We start from the raw sequence: 14,469 nt of genomic DNA on the forward strand, positions 1-14,469 counted from the left end.
GCGCGGAGATTATGGGTGTGTGTTACCATTCTTCACTTTTTAATTCTCTCTCTCTCTCTCTCTCTCTCTCTCTCCCTCCCTCCCTCCCTCTTTGTTTTTTTTTGTCCATCTGTGTACTCTGGTTGTCTTGGAACTTGGCCCTGACTGGCCTTGAACTCACAGAGTTCTCCCTGCTTCTGCCTCCCTAGTGCTGGGATTAAAGGCGTGCACCATCACCCCCTGGCTGACCTTTTAATTCTCTTTTTTTTTAAATATTTATTTATTTATTATGTATACAATATTCTGTCTGTGCAGGCCAGAAGAGGGCACCAGACCCCATTACAGATGGTTGTGAGCCACCATGTGGTTGCTGGGAATTGAACTCAGGACCTTTGGAAGAGCAGGCAATGCTCTTAACCTCTGAGCCATCTCTCCAGCCCCTAATTCTCTTAATAGTAACTTTTGGAGAGCAATGTCGTCCCCCCTCTGTTGGTTCTGGTGGTTGACAGGGGACTTCACTGATTCTAACGTCACTCTGGTTCACTTAGCCACACACACTTCCAGTTCAGACAGAAGGCTGTAGATTTTTATGCAGTTCATTTGTATTTTTTCTGTGAGTATTGAAGGATGAACCTAGGGCCTTGCCTGGGCTAGGCTGTCTCTCTGCCTCAAGTTTTACCCAAATCCCAATTTACCTTTGATGAATGGTGCTTTTGTTTCATGTCTAAGAATCTGTTTATTTTTGTCCCAGGTTGTAAGGCTTTTCTTTTGATTTTTAACTTCTGAAAGTTTCCTAACTTTGCGTTTACATTAGGGGCCTATGTGCATTTTCAGTTAATTTTCGCCGTAAGATACTGGCCTTGAGCCCTGAGCGCACGCCGTACTCAGGGCTGTTCCATCCAGCCCTGAGTAGCCGGAACGATGGCCACAGTGCTGACTTTGACTTCCTCTTACTTATGGACGACACCGTGAAGATCTCTGGATTTACTTGTGTAGAGTTGCTGTGGTCAGAAATTGTATTGATTTCTCACTGTGTCCGTAACAAACCACTTGAAGAAACACAATTGACTTGTGTGTGGTATAGGCCCAAGCCTCAGTAGGCTAGAATCAAGGCTGCTTCTTTCTGAGGCTGTGTAAGAGTCCATGTGCTGATGTAAGCACCTTCTAGAGAAGTCCATGACCCTGGCCTCCTGGGCCCTTCTTCCTTCAGAGCTGCTAATGAGGCCTCTTGTCATCCCTCTGAGCTGATCCTCTAGCTTTTCTCTTAAAGAAAAAGACTCTGGGCTACTCATGTGGTCCAGGGTGATGTCTCTTTGTGGTTCTGACTGTGAACACAGCTGTGAGTCAGTCCCTTTCCCGCATTAGATCATCTGGCCGTAGGTTCCAGGACGCTGAGACAAGCTTACAGGTCTTAGGCGAGGGTTGGGTTAGCGATGGCTAAGAGGAAGTAGGAGAGCGAAGGAGCAAGAAACAGACCAGACAGGACTGACATGGGCTGCCTATCCCTCTCCTCCTAGTACCCCTCTCCCAACCTTGGACGGGATAGGGTGGTGGTGCTGGCAGGATGTGTTGCTCCCAGGTCCCAGGCTGAACTGCTACCTCCTCTCTCCATGCTGGGTCTGGCCTGGCCTTGATGTCCAGCCCTCTGATCCCTGAGGCTGAGGAGATACAAATCATTCATTGCAAGATGTAGGGCCTCTTGCTGGGCAAAGGCTAGCTTTGGGTTCCCATTGCACAACTTAGGAGGAATGAGAGGGTTGGTTGCTATTAATACTCCTTATTACTACTCTTCCCTACTTTTCTCTACTGATGGGCATCTTGGAACTGCCCTCTCCCCCCGCCCTGGGCCCACCATGGCTTGCTATTCTAGCTTCCCAGGGCCAAGGGAGGGCCACAGATTAGTCACCAGAACAGAATTCACCACTTACTCAGAACTGGCCACCAGTGTAGCCAGTGTCTTGTTTAGGGTGCTGACAGGTGCTGAGGAAGCCCTGCTCCATCCCTTCTAGTCCCTTCAGCTCCATCCTCAATGCTTGCCAGAGGGACACTGCAGCTTAGGGGATGGGGGGGGCATGGAAAGGGTAGGTAACCAGTAAGCCTCCCTGTTATCCACTTCTAGTGACAGGGGAACCCTGCTATCAGCATAGCAGGTTAGGAATAGGGCGCTCAGCGAGGACAGGACACGGAGCTAGGTCAAGTCGAGCGCCAAGTTAGCTCTCTTTGATGCACTCCCATCCTCATACTGATTGAGAGTCTCCCACAAGGTATACAACTAGAAAGCTAAGATCTAGGCCCTGACAAGGGTGTCCTTGTGGGCTTCTGGTGAGGTCTGGCCAAGAGGTATAAATCAGCCCCGTCCCCACGTCTGGCCACCTCCGCGGGTCCGGGTCCAGCGGTCTGCCTGTTGTAGGTGAGCAGAATCACTTTAGTGGCCGTCAGGGTCTGAGATTGAAGGGCTACAGAGGAATTTCAGGGTGTGAAGAGGACTGAGGAGACCTGTCTGACGATTTTTTTTTGCGTGTGTTGAGGCCAAGAGATAGACCACGGGGGTCTGAAGTGGATGCCAGATTGTCTGGCACCTTGGGCCACCTGTCATAGGCGCAGGAGCTGCGCAGAACTGTCGTCATGGCAACCCATACTAAGCAACGGCCCTAGGACCCGGGTCCTCTCTTGGCTAGGGTCTGAGCGTCCCAGGGGCGCAAGGCGGGGCCTCGACCGGAGGCGGTGCCCGCGGTGGAGGGGCGGAGCGCAGCACCAAGCGCCTGGGCCCCGCGCTGAGGCTCGGCGGGGCCGGCCGGCGCGCTGCATCTGGCCGGCCCGGTAGGCGTGGGATGCGAACGGCGGGGCAGCAGAGGCGGGCTGCTGGTCCGAGCTGGTCGGCAGAGCTGGGCGGTAGGCGGCGGCTGCGGAGGCAGCGGCAGCAGCAGCGGCTGCCAGCTGGGCCTGTGCTATTCCCGCCCCCAGGCTGCAGGCCGTGGGATGGGCAGGGGCAGCTGCATGGCGGCGGAACCAGGCCCAGGCATCACTGGGGAAACCTTTAGTGGGGAAAGATAAACTGAGACGCAACCTGCTGGGAGCCGCTAGACCCTCCTCACCGGAGTCGAGGAGGGAGGATCCTTCCTTGCCTCAGCCTCTCTTTTGGAGGTACCAAGCGAGTAGGGGGTCTGTGCAAACCTGAGGGAGAGGCAGGCATTTTGGAGCTTGGAGGCCCTGAACCTGTGTGTGATGTTAGAGCAGCGGGCAGATTTGGTAGAGATGGACATTAGGGCCTGGTATGAGAGACCCAGGGCAGGTGGACCTGGGCTTGGTCCCTGGAACATGGCTAGGACAGAGTGTGGGGGAAGGGACGACAGGCTTGGGTTCTGGCTTTCTGGAAGCCAGGACACTCCTAGGGGTTTAAAGCCTTTTGCTCGTGGCGTTTGGCATTTGACAGTGACTGAGCAAGGAGTGATGGCGTGAAAATGATGGGGAGAAAGGAACAGCCAGCAGAGACTACTTGGCCTGGACAATCGCTAAGAGGAAGGGAATTCTCAGTGTTAGTCTGTAGCCAATGGAGTCCCAGGTGATCAGGAGTGGGGCCAGCCTGTGCCACCAGTGGGCGTGAAAATGGAGTGTGTACCTGAGAAACTGGAGTGTGTGGATCCTTGGGCCCCTGGTGTGGCAGATGACTCCCTAAACACTTTAGTAAAGCTGTGGTGTAGCTTTGAGAACCCAAGGGGGTGAACAGAAGGGGCAAGAACTGAGAAGAGGAAGGGACCATGGACTGTAGAGGAATACATCACTGTCACGGGTGACAATAAATTTTATGTCTTTGTCTAGACAGGACAGTAAACAGAGTCCTCATGCCAGGTGTTGAGGAGGCTGGAGAGGAGAGCCCTGATTGGAAGTGACTTTTGCCTGGGTGGGTGAAGGCTGCCAGGAGTGTGAACAGGCCCAGATATCAGTACCCACATTCTGGGTACCACAGACATGACAGCCAGTCTTAGGGACTTACGAAGAGACGGTCTTGCCACAGCATTCCTGAGGTTGGCCCTGAAGGTGGAGGGGAGCCAGCAGCAGAAGCCCATCAGAGGAACTGGAAGTGTGCTGATTCAGATAGAGGGTACAGCAGGAGGTGTGGCCAGGAGAGGAGCGCTTCTCCAGAGGCTTCTCCGGAGCGAGGGCTAGCGGTGGTGGGTCAGGGAAGATAATGATCTGCTTTGCCCTAGATAGCCTCAGGAAGGGGAGAGATTGAGCTGTGGGTAGAGGAAAGGGGGGTGGTGGGGTACAAGGCAGTCGTAGGAAAGTACGAGGGACTTGGAGGGTGGGTATCTCAGGTTTTGGATGACGGTCCATCTAGGATTGAAAAACTTGCTCAGTGCCTTGTCTCCAGGGTGAGATCTGGGTTTCCAACTCTCCTTGTGCGCCTAGTACAGCACAGCTACCTCAAAATGCCCAGAACCTTCCAAAAGAAGTGGCCTAAAGCCGCCAGTCCGGGCGTTGTGGTCCAGGGTGTCAGAGCCAGGAGAGACGGAGGTTTGGGTCCAGCCGTGACAAATCACCAGGGCTTTTAGAGTGGCGGCCGGGGGGTGGGGGGAACCACTTCCGTTCCATTTCCTTCCTGGCGGTGGCGGGAATGATATCGGTCCCTCAGGTGGGGCTGCAGCGCCCTCTGGAGGCCCCGTTCCGGGGCTCCAGGTCTCGGGTGCTAGCAGCGGCGCGTGCGTGCGTCCAAGGAGGCCTCCTGCACCGGGCGTGGGGACAGCACCACACGCAGGAAATAGCCAGGCCTGGGAAGGCTGGCGTGCTCCCTGCCAACCCTAGCCTCCTTGCCACTCTGCCGCACAATCTGACTTGTATCTGGTCTTTCCCAGGTTCCGAACTCGCCGGCTGGGAGCGGCAGCACACTCCAGGCAGCTGGACAAACCCCCCGCACCCGGATGCGCGGCGCCATGCCGGAGGGTTGAGCGTTGCGTTCGCTGCTCTCTGGGACACAGCAGGACCTCGTCCCGCTTTGTGTGAGGACTGCGCGCCAGGGCCGAGCCCGGGCCGCTGACCATGGTGCTGCCGCCTCCTGACCGGCGCCACGTGTGCCTGACCACGCTGGTGATCATGGGAAGTATGGCAGTCATGGACGCATACCTGGTGGAGCAGAATCAGGGCCCGCGCAAGATCGGCGTGTGCATAATTGTGTTGGTAGGCGATGTGTGCTTCCTGTTGGTGTTGCGCTACGTGGCCGTGTGGGTGGGTGCCGAGGTGCGCACTGCCAAGCGTGGCTACGCTATGATCCTCTGGTTCCTCTATATCTTCGTGCTGGAGATCAAACTCTATTTCATCTTTCAGAACTACAAGGCGGCGCGTCGTGGAGCGGCCGACCCGGTGGCTCGCAAGGCACTGACACTGCTGCTGTCAGTGTGCGTGCCAGGCCTGTTCTTGTTGCTCGTGGCACTAGATCGCATGGAGTATGTGCGCACCTTCCGAAAGCGCGAGGACCTTCGTGGTCGCCTCTTCTGGGTGGCTTTAGATTTGCTGGATCTGCTGGACATGCAGGCCAACCTCTGGGAGCCACCGCGCACCGGGCTGCCTCTGTGGGCCGAAGGCCTCACCTTTTTCTATTGCTACATGCTGCTGCTGGTGCTGCCCTGCGTGGCGCTCAGCGAGGTCAGCATGCAAGGGGAGCACATTGCACCACAGAAGATGATGTTGTACCCGGTGCTCAGCCTCGCCACTGTCAACGTGGTGGCCGTGCTAGCCCGTGCCGCCAACATGGCACTCTTCCGAGATAGCCGAGTCTCAGCCATCTTCGTGGGCAAGAACGTGGTGGCATTGGCCACTAAGGCCTGCACGTTCCTCGAGTACCGTCGTCAGGTTCGCGACTTTCCACCACCTGCGCTTGCGCTTGAGCTGCAGCCGCCTCCTTCCCAGCGCAACTCGGTGCCGCCGCCTCCACCACTGCATGGTCCTCCAGTGCGCCCCCACGGACCCTCACCCACTCGTGATGCATTGGACACGTGACAGGGCCCCGCGGGCCGCACAGACGCTGGACTAGCTGCGCGGTTTGCATGGGATGGGATGGGGCAGGCTCCCATTAGGGACAGGTGCTGTGAGTACCTGTGCAGTGAGTGCCTGGGGTTCCGGGGCGCGTCTGCTTCTTCATCTCAGGAATCTCTTGGACCGCGGACCCTCAGCTTCCACTCCAATGGCTCACCTCGATGCACAGGGCAGCGGGTGAGGCCTGGTCCCGAGTGGAGATAGAAGCCTCAACCCCCGCTGGGCTGCCAGGGTGGGAAGGGAGGGCAATGTTCCAGGAGATCTGGACCTATGGTAGGGGCCCCTGGCTCGGAGTTTGGGGCCAGGGCGGCCTCTGTCATTTTAAAGACTTGTGTTTACAGTTTTGTACCCAAAGCCTGGCTGTTCTTCCTGTTTCACAAGTCCCCTGCCTAACAACTGGGCAGAGTGGCAAGGACTGGTGAGTGTTGGGCACCCCGGGGCAGCCAGGTACTTCTGGAGCAAGCAGGTATTTCTGGGGTCTCTTCAGGTGATTCTTAGTAGTTCCAGGGTGGGGTCCATTGTGGCCCTGTGTCAGAGACACTCTTCTCCCACCTCACTGCGCCTGCCCCTACAGACTGCTCTTCCTGAGGTATCCTGACCTCCCTCTCCCTATTCCTCAGTCTCTACAGTTGTCCAGGCCTTATGTCCCTGTCCTTCCCAACTCGGGTTCAGAAGTGTCCTATACTTCTTCTCTTCCTGTACAAACTATCTGCCTGTGGGTGACTTGGGCTCATGACTGCCAGTATCAAACGGGATCAGGTGCCAGCTTCGTTCCTAAGTTGAAGCTGCGTGCAGCCTCAGCCAGAAGAGCGGTCTGGCCTCATATCACCCCAGCCTGGCCCTGCCCCAGACGCTGGCCAGTCCCGCAGTGCCCTGGCCAAGTGCACAGACCTTGACCGTCTGTCTGCAGGCGGTCTCTCCCTGACCTCTACCCTGAATTCACTGGGACTGGGAGGGTCTCGTTGTGGCAGGGGTCTTCAGCGAGGGTGTTTGAAGGGCCTTATCTGTGAGGGGTAATGGTTACATATCTTCCAGGCCTGGCACCTGCAGCACCACGCAGACCCATGACCTGCCAGGCCCGTGTTCACTGCATTGCCCAGTGCTCACATCTGCATCATTGTGATCCAGAGCAGGGGGGCTGCTGTCCAGTCTGACCTGTTGTAGAGGGGCGTGGATCCAGCTGGGCACGGTAGGGTAGCTCCATCCCTGTGCCCACCTCTGGATGTCCCTTCCCTACCCAGAGAGTTGCTTCTCTGAGTCTGGATTTTGAGAGTCACCTGTTTTGCAAGCAGCTGTCTTTGGAGACAGCTCTTCAGGGGCACAGGGAGGACCCATGGCTACACCCCTCACCTGGTGGAGTGTGGCCAGTGCCTCTCTTTTTGCCTTCCATGCTGGGCCTTGTCCCCACCTCTGACTACATCCCGCAGTGCCTGATGAGCACCCTGAAGGCCTTGGCTCTGGGTTCCACACTCCCACGACACGGCAACCCAAGCATGAGCCTAGAGAGTGGAGGCCTACAGTATGGAGAGTGACCTGCAAGAGTTCCTCAGTTAGTGGCAGACCCTGCCTGTCTTTGGCTCTGAGCCGTCTTGGATGGGGAGCACAACAGATGAGGCTCAAGAGGTGATCTGTAAATCTGAGTGTCTGGGCTGTTGCTTGTGTCCTTCCCTTGCTGAAGCTAGGGCCATCCTATCTGTCTGGTCCCAGTGTTTACATCAACCTGAATCTAGCCATTCCCTCCCTAACTTCTTGAGGTGGCTTGTGGAGCGGGGAGCTAGGGGTCCCCTTGTGCTCCTCAATTCATTCTTGGTTAATAAATCCCGGTGCTAGGTGGCTGACCTTGACCCAAGAACCTCAAGAAGACTGGGTATGATGGGCGTCTGGGAGAGGCATTGTGCAGAGCTAGTTCTTAGGACATGGGCCCTCAAACAGCAAATGTCCCAGGGATGTAAGCTGTGGGTTATGTGATTAGATCTGGGAAAGGTACCGTGTGTGTGTGGGATAGCTGTAGTCATGGGGCACCCACTGAACACTTCAGCTGAAGCGTTGGGTAAGGAAGCTGATGTCTTCAAAAGGGCAGGGAGGCGGGTAGTAAACAGACTTGGAGGCCACTCCCTGTGAGGTGAACTGGTCTGGAGGGCTCTGCCTAGGCTCTAGGCTCTAGCCCTCAGATGGGCTTTGGAGGAATGGAGGGTCAGGGTGTGCTCACTGTGAGGATCCTGAAGGAGGGGATTCTGAGATTGTATGACGTACAAGAAGTCACAGGTCAAAGGCTAAGCCTCCAGAGTACTTTAGACAAATGAACCAACCAGCAAAGGAGGCCCAAGGAGGGAGAGGACGGGTGGCTGGGCACTGGAGGGCACTGGAGGGCACTGGAGGGCGTGGTGGGTAGGATGCTTTACGTGCCTGTGGGGTCTGGGGAGGGAAATGCTCCCTGAGCGTGTGGGCAAACGATTCAGGATGCAGACAATGCGGACAGGCAGCTCTCAGCCCATTTGTGGGGAGCGGAGAAAGAGAAACGGGCATCAAGGCTGTGCCCAGGTGCTGTGTCCCTCCAAGGGGCTGACCCATCCCTGATGTCATCAAGAGCGTGTTCATGCTGTTCCCCTCCTCCCGGGCAAGGTCACGTGATGTTTCTAACTCATGGAGCAAGACTCACTTAAGGGTCAGAGAAGTCCCCGTCTGATACATTAACCACCTATACCCACGTCCCAGCTTGGGACCTGCTGTGTGCTCAACTTGTACTGTTCCGGGAGACAGCGGCATTGCTGTAGGGAGCCTGACCTTTCCGAGATCTGAGATCCTAGCCAAAGTCCACACAAGTCTGCAGACCTGGAGCCTAACCTCATGGTGCTCAAGACTTGTTCCCACAGCCAGGTGCTGGGAACTGGACTCCGGTTCTCCACAAGAGTAGCAAGTACACAGAATCCCTCTTAGCTTTCCCAACTATTAGTTTTGTTTTGTTTTTTCTCTTTTGGTTTTCTGAGACAGGGTTTCTCTGTGTAGCCTTGGCTGTCCTGGAACTCACTCTTCAGTCCAGGCTGGCCCAGGCTAGCCTTGAACTCACAGAGATCTGCCTACCTCTGTTTCCCAAGTGATGGGATTAAAGATGTGTGTCACCACCGCCTGGTCGAACTATTAGGTTTTAAGATGAGAGTCTCATATTGTTGCATAGATTGTCCCCAAACTTCCGGGTTCCAGTGCCTTTCCTGCCCCAGCCTCCTGAGCAGCTGAGAATATAGGTACCACCTTCTTGACTTGTACAGTTTGTTTGCTTATTTATTGAGACAGGTCTCACGTCTCTCGGGCTGGCCTTGAATTCACTATGAAGCTGAGGATGATGGCCTTGAACTCTGGATCCTCTGCCCCTACCTTCCCAGAGCTGGGATTATAGGCATGAACACCGTGCCCACCACCCCTTTTAAAAAAGCAGTGCTGTATGAAACCCAGGCTTCATGCATGATGGGCAAGCTCTCTACCAACTGAGCTAATCTTTAGCCCCATTAAAAAAAAGGTAGGGCTGGTGTTTTTCTCCTTTCGGCAAAGCTGTAGACCAACCCTATCTAAGCCCCTTTCTGGTACAGGTGAGAGGGTTGTGTGCATTATGACTCTTGGCTCTACCTTTCCCTAGCCAGGCTTTTGTAAGGGGCGAGGGCAGCGGCGAGGACTGTGTTCTGGTGTGCCAAGGCCTGGGCAAGCCTCGAAGACCTCAGTTCTGTCCTTGCCACACGAGCTAGTGTCAGAGGAGGTGGGCTGTGGTGAGCTGTGTTGGGCAGCACCTGCCAGGTCCTTACTGCCTCCCTTGGACCGGGCCAAGAGGAAACAATATCGTCAGGCTATGATATGCTGCCCGTTGAGCTGGGGATGCTGATCTTGGGACCAGGAGACAATGTTTTCTCTGCCACCATGACACTGTGGCAAGCTCTCAAAGTCAAGTCCCAGGCACGACCAAGCATGGGAGCAGAGCAAAAAGGTATAGATAGAGGCTGTCCTAGGAGCTAGTTCAGGCCTTGGGTCCCATTGGCTCCCAAGCTAGGGCTTCTGAGGAAGGAGGGATGCTTAGGAATGCCCATGTGATCTTTGTTTATTGTGATACTATTTGGAGTGATGATGGGATAGGGCCAGACTGTCCTTACCAGTTTGGTCCCAGCACAGGGGACAGCCTGGACCTGTGACTCCTCATCCTCCACTCCCAAGCACACTCACATCTGCTGTAGAACAGTGGCCTCAAAGTAATGAACCTGGCCGGGTGGTGGTGGTGCGCGCCTTTAATCTCAGCACTCAGCAGAGGCAGGCGGATCTCTGAGTTTTAGGCCAGCCTGGTCTACAGAGTGAGTTCCAGGACAGGTTCCAAAGCCACACAGAGAAACTCTGTCTCAAAAAAGCAAAACAAAACAAAGAACAAAAAGCAAAAAAAAAAAAAACAAAACAAAACACCCCCTCCCAAAAAAAAAGAAAAAAGAAAGAAAAATAAAACTGTAATTCATCAAAATCAAGCCCGTTCATCTTAATAGGTGAAACTTCCTATGGTCAGATTCCCGAGAGCGAAGAAACCATGAAAGATACCAAGCAATAGCGCCAGAAAACTCTACTCTCTCCTCATTCAGATGGCTTGCCCTGCCTCCTAGGAACCCCTTTGCTGATAGCCTAGGATAAAGAGAGGAGCAGGGACTACCCCCATGGTAAGACACGAGTAACTTCACTTGTGAAAACAAGAGAAGAAAATAAACGCAAAGGATTCCTCAACCAGAGGTGGGCAAGGAGGGCTATCCTTAGCTCAGTCTGAGTGGGGCAGGTGTGTGCCAAGCCTGCAGGTATGTGGGAATTCTCTGGTGGCAGGAATGTTCCCAGTGCTGGATCCATCAAGATGCATGGACTTTGGATGGGTGAAGAAAGAACAGTGGGTCAGTGGGGAGGAACACGGCAGAGTGCAGGAGGGAGGCAAAGGCTAGGACTCCTCAGGAGTGAGGAGGCCTGGTCAGGACCAGCCTTACAGGGCTGTCTTAGTAGGTCATTATTGCCCTGATTAGACACTGTGACCAAAGCAACCTGGGGAGGAAGAGGTTTTTTAGGCCTCCTCATCGCTGTTCATCACTGAAGAATTCAGGACAGGAACTTAAACAGGGCAGGAACCTGGAGGCAGGAGCCGATGCAGAGGCCATGGAGGGAGGCTGCTTACTGGCTTGATCTTCATGACTTGCTCAGCCTGCTTTCTTATAGAACCAGGACCACCAGCCTAGGGATGGCACCATTCACAATGGGCTGGTCCTTCCATGATCAATCACTAAGAAAATGCCCTACAGGCATGCCTATAGCCTGATCTTATGGCGGTATTTTCTTAATTGAGGTTCCCTTCTCTCATAATTTTACCTTGTGTCAAGTTGACATAAAACTAGCCAGCACAAGGGCCCAGAAGCCACCTCCTCCATGTGATAAGTCTCCAGTTTTCTTGAGATTCCCTCTGGTGTCATGATTGATTTGAGTGAACGCTATGCTTACTTGGACTGGGGTTGGCATGGTTGACCCACTGGGATAGAAAACTCAGGGCAACTGTACAGCTTGACAGTCTGTGTCTTTCCAAAATCTGTGTTGTCCCTTAAACCCAATGTGACCTAGTTGAAGGGTCTGCCCTTAAAAGGGTTTAAAGTGGAGAGTTCACCATTGTTCACCTCTGATGACCCAGTGGGAGAATGCTGCAGGCACCATCTTGGCAGCAGAGGTCAACTCTCACCACATACAACTTGCTGTCATCTTGACCTTGGACCTCCAGTTTTTAGAAACACGAGGTAAGCTTTGTGTTGCTAAATTCCCTAGCCTGGAGCATGTTGTGACAGCAGTGCAGATGGTCAGAGAGAGTATGTGCTCCAGCCAGTGGAGTTCATTTCTCTGCTGCAAGTCTGGCAGGTGGTCCAGGCTGCCACTTCTTCTGGACCCAAGGCCCTCCTGTCCATACCGTTTTCCTTGGTGTGAGTTATGCTTTTAGGACTCCAACTGCTTCCTTAGGCTGTAGCTAGAGAGAGGGCCGAAGAGGTTGGAAAAGACCCTGGTAGGATTTTTTTTAAAAAAATATTTATTTATCTATTTATTATGTATATAGTGTTTATTCTGTCTGCATGTATGCTTGCAGGCCAGAAGAGGGTATCAGACCTCATTACAGATGGTTGTGAGCCACCATGTGGTTGCTGGGAATTGAACTCAGGACCTTTGGAAAAGCAGGCAAAGCTCTTAACCACTGAGCCATCTCTCCAGCCCCCTGGTAGGATTTCTTTGTGGGGTGCTTGGAGGCTGGCTTTGGACATGTTGCTCACACATGCTCACACACGCTCACACATGCTCACTCTCCTGTGCCAGGCAGGAGGCTGGCTTTAGACATGTGACTACACATGCCCACTCTCCTGTGCTAGGCAGGTTTTCTTCACAGAGAGATCTCAGGAACAGTGTAAAGTAGAGATTTATTTTGTCTCGTAGGTTCAGAGGTTTTAGTCTATAGCTGGCTCCGTTGTTTGGGGCCTGAGGGAAGACAATGTTAGGACGGCAGGAGTGTGTGGTGAAGGAGGCTAAACACCTCATGGCAGTCAGGCAGGTGTGTGGGGACGGAGACCCCTTTAAAGACCTACTTCCTTCAAGCGGGCTCCTCTGCCCAGTGTCTACCACTTCCAATGAGACTATCAAATTGTAAGTCTTTCGTCTCTGAGGTCAGAGCCCTCAGGAGTCAATCAGTTCCCAAAGCCCATCAGTGGCCAACCATGCTGTTCCCCATGATCCTCTGCAGGAAATTTCACTTTCAAACCGCATTACCTCTGTTGTTCAGAACTTAGATGTGTGCTCCCCTCAGGGAAAGCGTTTACTTTTTGTGTGTCCTGTGACCAGGAATAGCAAAGAAAGGGGCCATCCTGGGGTCGTCAGCCAGCTTTTGGAAGCACAGGCTGCTGTGCCTTGCTCACTTGGACCAGTGTTCTCAGTGACGTGGGCATCTCAGCTCTCAGGTCCTCAGCCATGCCTGGCCTTGGCAGAGTCGTACCAGTGACTGCCAGCCAAGCTCTGCAGTCTGGATCCATCACCCTTTCCCTGACTGTATGTGGGGCTGAGGGGCTCACTCTTTTTTGGGAATATCCCTTTCCGTGGATTCCTTTCCAATTCTGTTTTCCTACTTTATTATTATTATCCCCCCCCTTTTTTTAGACAGGGTTTCTCTGGGTAGCCTCGGCTGTCCTGGGACTTACTCTGTAGAGCAGGCTGGCCTTGAACCCATAGAAATCTGCCTGCCTCTGCCTCCCAAGTGCTGGGATTAACGGTGTGTGCCACCAGCGCCTGGCTCATTATTGTTTTGTAGGGTTTGAAGGAACTCTATATTCAGCATCAGTTTTCTTTTCTTTAAATAGATTTTTAAAAAAGATTTATTTATTTATTATGTATACAACATTCCTTCCATGTATGCTTCCCAGAAGAGGACACCAGATCTCAGTACAGATGGTTGTGAGCCACCATGTGGTTGCTGGGAATTGAACTCAGGACCTCTGGAAGGGCAGACAGTGCTCTTAACCACTGAGCCATCTCTCCAGCCCTCTCCAGCCCCTGTAAATGGATTTTTTGGCTGTTATTTTAAGACAAGATCTTGCTGTTTATTGCTGTAGGCTCGACTTGCAGGTTCTCCTGCTTCAGCCTCACCATATTTGTTCCAGGGCTCGTATTTGTCACCACTCCTTGCTTCAGTGGGTCTTAGTAAAGGCCTAGAGGCACAGTCGTTCTTGGGACTGTGGTGGGCAAGCTGCTTCACATATTTAATGTGCTGCTTTTTATAACATAACAGGCTCTCTCCACCCAAAACAAGAGCTGACTGTAGGAACAGGCCCCTCCCACTCTGCTCACTGACACCCTGAGCCTTCAACCGTGTTTCATAGGGTTTCTTTCTATACAATTTACTTATTTGTTTTTATTTTTTAAATGATTTACCTATCTTATGTGTTTTGCCTAATTATATATCTGTGTGAGGGTGTCAGATTCCCTAGAACTGGAGTTAGAGACAGCTGTGAGCTGCCAAGTGGTTGCTGGGAATTGAACCCGGGTCCTCTGGAAGAGCAGGCAGTGCTCTTAACCACTGAGCCATCTCTCCAGCCCATACTTGATTACTTTTAATTTAGATTTTTCTGAGGGAGACAGAGTCTCACTATGTATCCTTGACTGGATTCGAACTTGCAGCAATTCTTCTATATCTCCATCCTGAAGTGGAATTACAGATGTGTGCCACAAAGCTTGGCTGCTGTTATTGAATCTATATGTATTTGTGAAATGTATATTTTTTAATTTTACAAAATCCCTGTGGCTTACTTTTTACTACATATTTTATTAAGACTTTCCATATTGTGGCATTTTGTTTATTCTGAGCATTGGTTAAAAATCTATTATGTGCCAGGTGTGGTGGCACGTGTCTGCAATCCCAGTGATCAGGGACAGGTGTGG

At 53.1% G+C, this 14,469-nt stretch overlaps 1 protein-coding gene across 3 annotated transcripts; it reads left to right on the forward strand.

Annotated features, from left to right (window-relative positions):
* The first annotated feature begins 2,676 nt into the window (after positions 1-2,676).
* Positions 2,677-7,212, forward strand: Tmem121 (transmembrane protein 121). Of its 3 annotated transcripts, XM_041638970.1 has the most exons (3): positions 2,817-3,123; positions 4,833-5,154; positions 5,302-7,212. In XM_041638970.1, the coding sequence occupies exons 2-3, from the start codon at positions 5,017-5,019 to the stop codon at positions 5,971-5,973; spliced, it is 810 nt and encodes a 269-aa protein (XP_041494904.1). In that variant the 5' UTR covers positions 2,817-3,123; positions 4,833-5,016; the 3' UTR covers positions 5,974-7,212. The 3 variants fall into 3 exon arrangements, with proteins under 3 accessions (XP_041494903.1, XP_041494904.1, XP_041494902.1); XM_041638969.1 differs by lacking the exon at positions 2,817-3,123 and adding an exon at positions 2,677-2,799 and having other exon boundaries at positions 4,833-7,212; XM_041638968.1 differs by having other exon boundaries at positions 4,833-7,212.
* The last annotated feature ends 7,257 nt before the right edge of the window (positions 7,213-14,469 follow it).

This window comes from Microtus oregoni, unplaced genomic scaffold (genome assembly GCF_018167655.1).
Source record: "Microtus oregoni isolate MIOR12 unplaced genomic scaffold, Mior012 000056F_ref0000123, whole genome shotgun sequence".
NCBI classification, from domain to species: Eukaryota; Metazoa; Chordata; class Mammalia; order Rodentia; family Cricetidae; genus Microtus; species Microtus oregoni.

Bases quoted from the DNA above. Each gene is read 5' to 3' on its own strand.
- Tmem121 (XM_041638969.1), top strand. From the start codon at position 5,017: ATGGTGCTGCCGCCTCCTGACCGGCGCCACGTGTGCCTGACCACGCTG.